At 36.7% G+C, this 13575-nt stretch overlaps 1 protein-coding gene across 2 annotated transcripts in view; it reads left to right on the forward strand.

Moving 5' to 3' along the window:
- The window catches only part of CFAP43 (cilia and flagella associated protein 43), a 103128-nt gene that overhangs the window by 20409 nt on the left and 69144 nt on the right, over positions 1–13575 (forward strand). For both annotated transcript variants that reach the window (XM_032880683.1, XM_032880691.1), the window contains exons 7-10: positions 81–148; positions 4588–4719; positions 8609–8725; positions 12387–12467. In XM_032880683.1, the coding sequence (XP_032736574.1) occupies positions 81–148; positions 4588–4719; positions 8609–8725; positions 12387–12467 (398 nt within the window). The remainder of the gene's footprint in view (positions 1–80; positions 149–4587; positions 4720–8608; positions 8726–12386; positions 12468–13575) is intronic.

Genomic DNA, 13575 nt, shown 5'->3' on the forward strand with positions numbered 1-13575 from the left:
GAAAGCAAAGAGATTAATTACTTTGTATTGCACTTTTAATTATGTGTCACCTGTTTTACCTTATTTTTCTTTTCCAAAAGAGGGAAGAAATCTTATCAGTCCAGTCACCATGGTATATCAGAAGGGAGGCATGCTGATTTCTGGAATTGTAATGTATTTTTGTCTTCAAAATTAATTGCTTTAAAGAATATATATAATTTCCATTTGCTGCTACTTACTATTATGTGTCACAATTTGGATGTCAGGTTCTGTCAGTTTATTGTTTTCTTTTTGGATACTATTATAAAACTTTTCATATGAAGAATTTCTCAAATGTATATAAAAGAAAGAACAGTATAATGGACTGCCATATATCTAGACAATTGCAAAAAATCAAAAATAGAATTAAAAACTCTGGGTCCCATAGAACACCCAACTTCATGCCTATTTGTACACTTAATATATTAGATTGTCAGACACAAATAGAACCTTTTGTCTAAGCTTCACTTAACCACTTGTGCATACTCATTTAGCTTACCTGTATTATACTGTTAATTGTTCATACTAGAATTAGCATTAATGGCCTTCATTTATTTAGTCCTTACTTTGTACCAGGCACCATGCTAGGTGCTTTCCTTGTATTATCTTATCAGTTCTCATAATGACACTATCAGTAGGAATATTGACATCTTCCTTATACAGAGGAAGGAGCCAAGCCTTACAGAGTTCACCATCCAGTAAATGGAGTCGCTGAGGCTTGAACCCAGATGTGTAAACTCCAAAGTCTTTGCTCTCATTTATTAGAGCCTACAGTCTCAGTTAAGTATGAAAAGAGGTCAGACTACAATGCTTTTACATGGTATTGTAGCAATGCTAAGGTTTGGAGCTCACCTACACTAAAATCTCAGGTCTACTTGTAGATGTCCCAAGACCTACTCTCAGCTGGTAATTCATCCCCCTCCCCTGCAATCTTGCAACAGACCATCATCTTGCCCCGCCACACACACACTGCCACCATACTTCCTACATTTAGTTTGCATTTATGGCCTTTTATGACTCTTGTCCTTCTCAAAGCCACCCTTGGCATTTTTTACTTTTATTTTCATATATATATATATATATATATATATATATATATTTTTTTTTTTTTTTATTTTATTTTTTTTTTTCAGAGACAGAGCCACAGGGAGGGGCAGAGGGGAGAAGGAGAGAAAGAATCTTAAGCAGGCTGTATGCTCACCACAGAACCCAACACAGGGCTCCATCTTATGACCCTGAGACCATGACCTGAGCTAAAATCAAGAGTCAGGCGCTAAACCAACTGAGCCACCCAGGTGCCCCTCACCCTTAACATTTTTTCAAACCTAGTTTAGGGACGCTCTACTGACTCAATCAGTAGAGCATGTGACTCTTACATTGGGGTTGTGAGTTCGAGCCCCACACTGAGGGTAGAGATTACTTAAAAAATAAAATTAATGGGGCACTTAGGTGGCTCAGTGGGTTAAGCCTCTGCCTTCAGCTCAGGTCATGATCCCAGGGTCCTAGGATCGAGACCCACATCAGGCTCTCTGCTCAGCAGGGAGCCGGCTTCCCCCTCTCTCTGCCTGCCTCTCTGCCTTCTTGTGATCTCTGTCAAACAAATAAATAAATAATCTTTAAAAATTAAAATTAAATTAATAAATTAATAATAAATTATAACAAAATTATTTCTTAATTTTATAATTATTATAATAATTATATACAATTCTAATTTAAATTAAAATAGATTATATTGATTGATTTTATTAATTAATTATTAAATAAATTATTTAATAAAATAATTATTAAATGAATGAATTAAATTAAATAAATCAAGTTAGAAATAAAATAATTATAATTTACAATAATTATAAATATAAAATATTATAATAAATATATAATAAATAATAAAATTTTAAAAACCCAAACAACTAGTTTAAAGGAATAGTTTGAGCATCTACTCCATAAGAAATGGAGAATGATGATGAGTTTGGAGAAAGCACCTTGCATGTTTTATCCCCCAGGTCCCAAGTATGTGAACCCAGCCATCTCACTAATGCATATACTTTAGTTATAGTGGGATCCAATCTAGAAATGATGGATTAATTTGTCCAAAGCTTCTTCACTACTGTGAAAACTATTTAAATTCCTCTTGAGAATAGTTAAATGAGTCTAAATTTGTTTATGGCCAACCAGCTGATTTTTACTAGATACTTGCCCTCCTTCTAGTACTATTAAAGAAATACAAAAGGAGGGCGCCTGGGTGGCTCAGTGGGTTAAGCCGCTGCCTTCGGCTCAGGTCATGATCTCAGGGTCCTGGAATCGAGTCCCGCATCGGGCTCTCTGCTCAGCGGGGAGCCTGCTTCCCTCTCTCTCTCTGCCTGCCTCTCTGTCTACTTGTAATCTCTCTCTGTCAAATAAATAAATAAAATCTTTAAAAAAAAAAAAAAAGAAATACAAAAGGAGGATATAAAAGCACACTCCCTACCTTTAGGTCATTTAGGGAGAAAAGAAATGCATATAATAATGATTAAATAATATTCATTAAAAGCTTCTGCACAGGGGCGCCTGGGTGGCTCAGTGGGTTAAAGCCTCTGCCTTCGGCTCAGGTCATGATCCCAGGATCCCGGGGAGCCCCGCATCAGGCTCTCTGCTCAGCAGGGAGCCTGCTTCCTCCTCTCTCTCTGCCTGTTTCTCTGCCTACTTGTGATCTCCGTCTGTCAAATAAATAAATAAAATCTTTTAAAAAAAGAAAAAAAGCTTCTGCACAGCAAAGGAAACAGCCAACAAAACAAAGAGGCAATCCACAGAATGGGAGAAGATATTTGCAAATGACAGTACAGACAAAAGGTTGATATCCAGGATCTATAAAGAACTCCTCAAACTCAACACACACAAAACAGACAATCATATCAAAAAATGGGCAGAAGATATGAAGAGACACTTCTCCAATGAAGACATACAAATGGCTATCAGACACATGAAAAAATGTTCATCATCAGTAGCCATCAGGGAGATTCAAATTAAAACCACATTGAGATACCACCTTACACCAGTTAGAATGGCCAAAATTAGCAAGACAGGAAACAACATGTGTTGGAAGGGATGTGGAGAAAGGGGAACCCTCTTACACTGTTGGTGGGAATGCAAGTTGGTGCAGCCACTTTGGACAACAGTGTGGACATTCCTCAAGAAATTAAAAATAGAGCTTCCCTATGACCCTACAATTGCACTACTGGGTATTTACCCCAAAGATACAGATGGAGCGAAAAGAAGGGCCATCTGTACCCCAATGTTTATAGCAGCAATGGCCACGGTCGCCAAACTGTGGAAAGAACCAAGATGCCCTTCAACGGACGAATGGATAAGGAAGATGTGGTCCATATACACTATGGAGTATTATGCCTCCACCAGAAAGGATGAATACCCAACTTTTGTAGCAACATGGACGGGACTGGAAGAGATTATGCTGAGTGAAATAAGTCAAGCAGAGAGAGTCAATTATCATATGGTTTCACTTATTTGTTCAACATAACAAAGCATGGAGGACAAGGGGAGTTAGGAGAAGGGAGTTGAGGGAAATTGGAAAGGGAGGTGAACCATGAGAGACTATGGACTCTGAAAAACAATCTGAGGGTTTTGAAGGGGCGGGGGGTGGGAGGTTGGGGGAACCAGGGGGTGGGTATTGGAGAGGGCACAAATTGCATGGAGCACTGGGTGTGGTGCAAAAACAATGAATACCATTATGCTGAAAATAAATTTGAAAAATTAAAAAATATATATATATATAGATATAGATATACATATATCTATATCTATATATATATACATACATTAAGGCTACTATTCCTTGAAGTAAGGAGACTGCTATATACAAGCCACATAATGAACTGCTTCATTTGCCCTACCTCCTGTATAATGAAGAAAGTGGTAAAAAGATAGATGCTAGGTGGATGGAACTAGAGGGCATTATGCTAAGCAAAATTAGAGAATGACAAATACCATATGATTTCACTTTTATGTGGAATTTAAGAAACAAAATAGATGAACATGGGGAAGGGAAAGAAAAATAAGATGAAAATGGAGAAGAAGGCAAACCGTAAGAGACACTGAACTCTAGGAAACAAACTGAGGGTTGCTGGAGAGGAGGTTGGTGGGGGAAAAGTGATACTTGGGTAATGGGCATTAAGGAGAGCACTTGAGGTAATGAGCACCAGGTGTTATATGCAACTGATGAATCACTAAATTCTACCTTTGGAACTAATTTAAAAAATGTCTAACTTTACTAAAGACATTACTTGGGGATTAAAAGATAAATGTTAGAGAAGTTCAAAGAAAGGAGAGATCCATAAATTTTAGTCACAAAATTTTGTGTCACAGAAGAGATAAAATGGAAACTTGGCCAGGAAGGGTGGTTAAAAGATGCCTAATAGAGATAAGACCAGGCATTCTAGATAATGTAAACATTGATGATGATTCTAAAATTAAACTATGGTAGTCAATAAGTCTTAGCTCATTTGACATGGAAATTATACTCTGAATTGACTGAGACTGATTTTCTTTGTTTATCTCATTGTTTTTGGTCTCTAGGATGGCTTTGTGTATTCTTTTATTATTAAAGATTTAACTTACAAAGTAGAGGATTTTCTAGAGATTGAAGAGCCTGTGGTACATATGATGTTTTCTCCAAATTACCGCATGTTGCTGATTCAAACAGACAAGGTATGCTAGATGGTGATTTCTTTCTTTCTTTTTTTTTTTTTTAAGATATTTATTTATTTATTTATTTATTTATTTGACAGAGAGATCACAAGGAGGCAGAGAGGCAGGCAGAGAAGGGAGGGGGGAAGCAGGCTCCCCTCTGGACAGAGAACCTGATACGGGTCTCGATCCCAGGACTCTGAGATCATGATCTGAGCCAAAGGTGGAAGCTTAACCCACTGAGCCACCCAGGTGCCCCAGATGGTGATTTCTTGATATACAGTTTTCAAATATTATTATCATTGCACTATGGGAATGAAGGGCATAGTGCTTCATAGTGATACTCTACTATTCAGGACTCTTTTGGTTACAAATGAAAAATACCTAACGTAAAAGACCTAAATAACAAAAAGTGTTTTGTTTATTCATTTTTTTGTTTTTATGCATGTAAGTAAAAGGGCAAGGAGTTAATCTGAATCTAGTGGCTCCTGACATTTTTTGTGACCATCTCTTGGTTCTGTTTTCTCTCTGTCACCCTTCCCATGAAGAGTCTCCTGGAAGGTGTGCAGAGAACCTCCTGCAACTCTAGTTTATATTTCTACCCTGGTGGTGACCCTAGTGGAAAGACACCATGAAAAAATGTCCTAGAATTTAGATTCATTGTACTTACTTGGTCACCTCTCTACCTCTGTGGCAATTACTATGTCCAGGAGGATTCTAAGCTGTCATTGGCCAGGCCTATGTTACATGTCTACACTTGAACCCTGTATAGAGTCAACCCAACCAAACATTGACTGAGATTGGGGTCATGGATGGTTTTCTAAGGAAAATATGGGTTCTGTAAAAGAAGAAGGAAAGGGGAATAAATGCAGAATAAAATGAAATTCCATCTCAATTATATTGTTAGAAAGACTCCTAATTAATGGATTGACTCTTAAAAGTCAGGGTTAACAGTAGTTTATATTGTTAAGCAGTGACTTTAGATGGATTATAAGGAAAGATCAATGATTTTCTGCCTAAAGGAAACTTAAATTTAAATATGGAAAGATATCATTTGCTGGTAAATACCTGAAGTTACAACAACTGGCTAACTGTGTTTTAATAAATAAATAAATGAAAATCCTAGCATACCTATGAAGAACAGGAATCAACAAAAAAATGTAACATAACAGAAGGGAGAAAGACTAAAATAGGACTTCTAAAAGAGAAAATATACTGAAAAAGTAAAAATTAAATGAATATGTCTGACAAAGATTGGACACAGCCAAAGAGAGAATTAGTGAATTGGAGATAGATCAAAAGAAGTTATCTAGAATATAGCCCAGATACACAGGAGGGTAGGATATACAGAAGGGAGAGTAAGAGACATGAATGATACAGTGTACGTTTGATTGGAACCCCAGACTGGAGAGAGAGTGAGGTACAGACAATATTTAAAGAGAGATTTTCCAGAACTGATTAAAAACACGAATTTACAGATTCAAGAGGTCCAGTGAATCTCAAGCTGAATACCTAAAAAGTTAAACACACTTAGATTTAAAAAGGTGAAACTGTTGAAAATGAAAGACAGAAAATCTTAAGAACAATCATAAGGAAAAACAGATTATTTCAAAGGAATTTCAATTAGACTAACAACTGACTCCTCTGTGACAATAATGTAAGTAAGAAATAATAGAATGCTACCTTCCATGTAGAGCAGAAGGCATCAGCAAACTATGGCCCTCTAGGCCAAAACCAGCCTGCTGCTTGTTCTTATAAATCAAGTTTTATTGGAACACAGTCATACCATTCATTAATGTATTGTCTATGGCTGCTTTCACACTACAACGGTAGAATTAAGTAGTTGTGAGAGATCATGTGGCCAGCAAAGCCTAACATATTTACTGTCTGTCCATTTATAGAAAAAGTATGCTGATATAATGAAATAAGGTAACTACCACCTGGAATTCTATACCCAGTGAGAGTACTTTTCAGTATAGGGGTGAAAAAAAGATACTTTTGATGTTCCAAAACTGAGAGTTTGTCGGCAACTGACCATTACTAGAGAAAATTCTAAAGAATATACTTCAGGCAGAAGGAAAAGGATCCCAGTTGGAAGATTGTGTTGCAAGAATGATTAGTAGTGTGGAGAAATGAACACTGCCTGTATAAAACAGCAAAAATAATGTGAGGTTGCGTTTAATAATAACATTGAATTAAAATCCCAGACAGCAATAATGTAAACTGAGGGGAAAGAGTAAATGGATTCAAGTGTTTCAAGTTCATTATTTACTTTTCCCAGGCAGAAGATAAAGGTTTTAAGTAACCTTGTGGTGTTTATAAATTAAGTATGCATGTTGTAACTTCTAAGGTAGCCAATAAAGAACTGAAACAGTAGATGAAATGTCTACACTATAGATGGGGAAAGCAGAATGTTTTTAGAAAACAACCCAAAACAGGGTAAGAAAAGAGAGAAAAAAATATAAAACAAATAAGAAAGTAGAAGCATAAATTAAAATGTAATATTTAAACTCAAGGGGCACCTGGGTAGCTCAGTGGGTTAAAGCCTCTGCTTTCGGCTCAGGTCATGATCCCAGGGTCCTGGGATTGAGCCCCACATCGGGCTCTCTGCTCTGATCTCAGACAGAGATCACAAGTTGGCAAAGAAGCAGACAGAAAGGGAAGAGGAAACAGGCTCCCTGCTGAGCAGAGAGCCTGATGATGCGGGGCTCGATGCCAGGAGGACCCTGGAATCATGACCTGAGCCAAAGGCAGAGACTTTAACCCATTGAGCCACCCAGGTGCCCCGTCATGCTGTATTCTTTAACTCACCCAGCATGTTCCTCCCTCTGTGCACTGGCTACCCTCTCTGTCTGGAATGTTCTTCCCAAAGACTCCACATGGATCCTTTCTTTCCTCATTTCCTTCAAGTCTTTTAAGTCATCTCTGTAAAGCCTTTCTTGAATACTTGGTTTAGAATTTCATGTTCTTATTTTGCCATGTCATATCCTCTTAACCTGCTTTATTTTTTGATTCTTACAATCACTGCTGTTTATTTAGATACCTTGTCCATCGTCTGAATCCCCCAGCAGAATGTAAGCTCCATGAGGGCAGGGAATATTTGTCTGTTTTGTCCTCTGATATAGGCCCAGGATCCAGAGAAGTGCCTGGCACAGTGTATCCACTCAGTATTTGTTGAAGGAATGAGTACAAGGTAAAATCAGTGAATATCTATCAAATTTAGACTCTACAAAGTTGAATTTTAGATAAACAAGAACAGAAATACTCACATTTAATTCAAACTTGAAAAACTTGCTGTTAGTTAAAAGCAGACTTCTTATTGCTACTTATGTGCTCACACCATATTACAGTTACTTGGCAGAGAGTCCCAACTGACAGGATAGATTTTTTTTTCTTTTTTTGAGGTGAATTGGCAGCTAAGAATTACAAAAAATCATGAAGTAACATCTTTGGCTACACCTCCACGATTTCCTCAAAGCCTTATTTAAAAGTTTGTATCAATGCCCACCATGGTCTAGTATGTGATAAGACTTAGTTCGTCTCCACAACTTTCCTGGTTTTCCACACTTTCCATGATTTTTGTATAAATAGACATTATTTTTGAGGTTGGAAAAAATGTTTTGTTGTGTTTTATAACTTAAAAACCAAATATTTGGATTTGGAGAAAAGAAGAAAGCCCCATTTATTGATTATTTTAAATGATAAATGAATGAATGAGTTGATAAACAAATTTAGCATCAAGATTTTAAGCTCCTCAAGGTCAGGGCCTTACTTAAGTTAATCTCTAATTTCTGACACAGTGCCTTGCTCACAGTGGATATTTAATAAATACTTGTTGAACTGCATACATAACAATTACATCTCTTTCTTTCTTTTCTTTTTTTTTTTTTTTTTTTGGTATATTTAACAGGGATCTGTTTATATTTACACTCCTGGTGAGAAGCCGACCTTTGATAAAGTCCTAGAGGCTTGTGATGGGAAATTTCAGGCAATTGACTTTATCCCACCCAGAAATGAATACTGCATGGTAAGGAATACTTTATTATCTCACAGTAGGATTTTTAAAAATGATTTTGGAAGATCTTGTGCAACCTTATACAAATAGGAGGCAGAGGGTATTCTTGAGGATGTGGAAGAAATGCCAACCACTTCCATCATCAAATATACTCCCCAGTTAGATGACATCATTGTATTGTGACTTCATAATATTAAATGTCTGAAAACAGTCAAAGCAATTGAAATCTTAGGAACCATCCTGTTTATACTCACCGTCCAAGTTTTCTAAGTCACATCTTTCAACACATTCATTGCCAATGAGTTATCAAAACTCATTAAACAATTACTGTTTATCCTCTTTCAGAGTAGTACAGACCCTCTGAGGATGAAAATGAAATGCAATACCAGTCAAAATCCTAGGTATTTTTCAGATATCAATAAACTAATTCTGAAGTATATGTGAAGAGGCAATAGACTCAGAATAATAATCGAGTCAAAAAATTGGGCAGAAGACATGAACAGACACTTCTTCAAAGAAGACAGATACATGAAAAAATATTCATTATCATTAACCATCAAGGCAATTCAAATCAAAACCACATGGAGATACCACCTTATGCCAGTTAGAATGGCATAAATTGACAAGGCAAGAAACAACAAGTATTGGAGACATTGTGGAGAAAGGGAGCCCTCCTAACCTGTTGTTGGGAGTGTAAGTTGGTATAGTCACTTTGGAAAACAGTGTGGAGTATCCTCAAAAAATTAAAAATAGAGCTACCCTATGACCCTGCAATTGAACTACTGGGTATTTACCCCAAAGATACAGATGTATTAAAAATAAGGGACATATGTACCCCAATGTTCATAGCAGCAATGTCCACAATAGCCAAACTGTGGAAAGAGCCGAGATGCCCTTCAACAGATGTGTGGATAAAGAAGATGTGGTCCATATACGTAATGGAATATTACTCAGCCATCAGAAAGAATGAATACCCAACTTTTGCATGAACATGGATGGGACTGGGGAAGATTATGCTAAGTGAAATAAGTCAAGCAGAGAAAGTCAATTATCATATGGTTTCACTTATTTGTGGGATATAAGGAATAGCATGGAGGACACTAGGAGAAGGAATGGACTTTTCCTGTGGACCCCGGGAAACAATCTGAGGGTTTTAGAAGGGAGGGGGTGGAGGGATGGGTGAGCCCAGTAATGGGTATAAGGAGGACACGGATTGCATGGAGCACTGTGTGTTATATGCAAACAATGAATCATGGAACACTACATCAAAAACTAATGATATACTGTATGGTGACTAACCTAACATAATAAAAGAAAAACATGTACAATATTGAAGAACAAAGTATAAAGCTAACACTACCCAATTTCAAGATTTACAAAGCCACAGTAATCAAGACAGTATAGTGCTGGTGAAAGACTAGACAAATAGATGAATGGAACAGAATAGAGAACGTAGAAATAGATCCGCATGAATTTAGTTAACTGACCTTTGACAAAGGAGCAAAAGCAATTCGATTGAGAAGGCTTAGTCTTTTCACCAAATTGTTGCAGGAGCAACTGCACAGCCACATGCAAAGTCAACATCATCATCATCATCATCATCATCATCATCACCATCTAGTCACAGACTTTGTAACTTTCTCAAAACTTAACTCACAATGGGTTAGAGACCTAAATATTATGGACCTAAATGTAAAATGAAAAATAGAAAGATCTAAGTGATCTTGGGTTTGGCAATGACTTTCTCAACACAACACAAAAACATAATCCACAAAAGGAAAAATTGGTTAAGTTGGACTTCATTAAAATAAAAAACTTGTACTCTGGGAAAGACACCCTTAAAAGAAAGAAGAGAAAAGCCACAGATTGGGAGAAAAGTCTTTGCAAAACCTGTATCTGATAAAGGACTGGTTTCCAAAATGTAAAAAGAACTCTTAAAACTCAACAATCAGAAAATAACTAACCGCAGTAAAAAACGGGCAAAAGATCAAGTACTTTGCCACAGAAAATATACCAAAGGCAAATAAGTATACGAAAAGATGTTTAACAGTATTCGTCATTAGAGAATTGCAAATGAGATGACACCACACACATATTAGAATGTCTAAAATCTAAAACACTGGCAATATCAAGTGCTAGCAAGGATACGAAGCAACAGAAGCTTTCATTGCCTATAGGAATCAAAATGGTACAGCCACTTTGGAAGTTTGGCCGTTTCTCACAAAACTAAACACATTCTTACTTTATGATTCAGGAACTAAGCTTCTTGTTATTTACTTAAATTATTTGAAAACCTATGCCCACACAAAAACCTTCACATGAATACTTACAGCAGCTTTATTCATAATTGCCAAAACTTGGAAGTAACCAAGATGTCCTTTAATAGGTAAATGGATAAACTGTGGCATATCAATACTATATTATTAATAATATAGTTCAGCACTAAGTAATAGTGCTGAATATATGTAATATTATTCAGCACTAAGAATAAATGAGCTATTAAGCTATGAAAAGACATAGAATAGCTTTAAATCCATAACGTTAAATGAAAGAAGCCAATTTGAGAATGATGTATGATTTCCTCTATATGATATTCTGGAAAAAAGAAAAACTATGGAGACAGTATGGATCGCCAGGGGCTCAGTGAGGGAAGAATGGAGGTGGAGAACAGAGAATTTTTAGGGCAGTGTATCGGTATGATATTGTGATGGTGGATACATATCACACGCTTGTCAAAACCATAGAATGGATATCCATAGGATGGATAACACAAAGGACGAATCTTAATGTAAACGATGGGCTTTATCAATAACAATGAATCAATATTGGCTCATCAATTCTAAAAAATTTACCACACTAATGCAAGATAATAATAGAGGAAATAGTATGTATATGTGGGGGGGAGGGTATGGCAACTCTCTAGTTTCTGCTCAAATTTTCTTTAATACTAAAACTGCTCTTAAAAGCAAAATCTGTTAGAGGCATCTGGGTGGCTCAATCAGTTAAGTGTCTGACTTTTTTTTTTTTTTAAGATTTTATTTATTTATTTGAGAGAGAGTATGAGAGGGGTGAGGGTCAGAGGGAGAAGCAGACTCCCTGATGAGCAGGGAACTGGATATGGGACTCGATCCTGGGACTCCAGGATCATGACCTGAGCTGAAGGCAGTTGCTTAACCAACTGAGCCATCCTGATGCCCACCCCCTTTTTAAAGATAAGTGTCTGACTCCTGATGCCATCTCAGGTCTTGATCTTAGGGTCTTGAATTCAAGCCCCAAGCTTTGCTTTTTTTTTTTTTTTAAACAAAATTCATTAGTTAAAAAAAATACATATCTAATTTCCCATTTCTAGCTTTATTCATTAAACAATAATCCTGTTCAATTTCCAAGTAACTCAATTATGTTATATGGAAAAAAAATTATTTCACTTTTCTAATCTTAGTCATTACATTACTTAAATTGTATTAAACATACTAGTTTAAAAAAGATAATAGTTATTTTTTGTTCAAATCAGAAGTACTGATGTTGTGAGTGTTATTATAATCCATATGAGTAAAATGAAATTTTATACTAAATCATCAGAGTTACTGACATACTGTAAAGGGATTTAGAACATGGTTCCATAACAGAGTCTTATATTCCATTTTGAGTTTTCTTTTTCTTTTTTTTTTAATAGACACTCACCCATTCGGGGGAAGTTTGTGTTTGGTATACGGAGGATGGTACTTGTGCCAGCAGGATTTATCTGAATACCCCAGTAAGTGTGCCTTATAAATGGATTAAAATATTAAATTCTAATCCAATCTGTGTTTTCAGAATTACATGTCAAGTCTGCGGAAATACTTGTTGCAGGTGCCTTATTGCATTTTTACCCTATATATTTAGAATAATTCTTGTGTATAAAATGTATTCTACAGCCCAGAGGGTAGAACATAAGGTGCTGAGTTGGAGTACAGGAATGTTTTTCTGCGGGGCCAGCTATTTTCGAAGTCCTAGTGGTTTATAGCTCACTCATGCTAAAACTTCATTGTGCAGTAGCAGCGTCTCTGCTCCAGAGTCCCTCTCCCAGGGAGCCTCGCTGAGGGAGGGGCCACCACCTAATAATAGCTCCTAAGGGCCACAGTATGGGGAGGGAGTGCCAGAGAGTCTTGAACTAGCAATTAGTTGCTTTTACTCAGACATGAATCACCCCCTTGGCTATAACTAATTAAATGGCCCCATCTAACCTCAAGGAGGTCAGTTAGAAATGAAAGAAAATTGCCACTCTAACCAGCTTGAGACAAAAATAAAAAAGTGGGGGTTATTGGCTTAATCAGCTATAAAGTATAGGACTTATCTGGCCTCAGATGTTACTCAGTCCAGCAACTCAAATGATATTACCAGGGATCTTGTTTTTCTCTCTATGTCTCTAGTTTTATCTTAGGCTTCTTTTAGCGATACCCAAATGCCACAGGTGTCAACCTCACAGGTGTCCGACCATCAGGGAAGAAAGCTTCCTCCAGTGGGAAGAGGAAGAGAAAAGAAGTTTCTCTTTTCCATCAAGCTAAATGTCTTCTAATGTCTTAATAACATCTCTGAACTAATCACTGTGGACAGGGGAATGAGAAATGCTAATTGGCTTAAGCTCAGCCTTGAAAATGGGGGTCAGATCTGTTTCTCTGAACTCCCAAAATAGGAGAGATGGTTTCTCCGATATTCAAGAAATTTTTCCAGAAAGAAGGTGTTTGGATACTGGGGAATAAACCACAGTTGTCCACAACACTTGCCAAAAGGTGATAGTGTTATTTCTGCCACGTTCATAATACATTTTACATAAAATAATACTTTAAATTAAAACATGGAAGAACCAAGAAACTATGGCAATG

The sequence above is a fragment of the Lontra canadensis genome, unplaced genomic scaffold, assembly GCF_010015895.1.
Source record: "Lontra canadensis isolate GAN:19392208 unplaced genomic scaffold, GSC_riverotter_1.0 scaffold3, whole genome shotgun sequence".
Lineage (NCBI taxonomy): Eukaryota > Metazoa > Chordata > Mammalia > Carnivora > Mustelidae > Lontra > Lontra canadensis.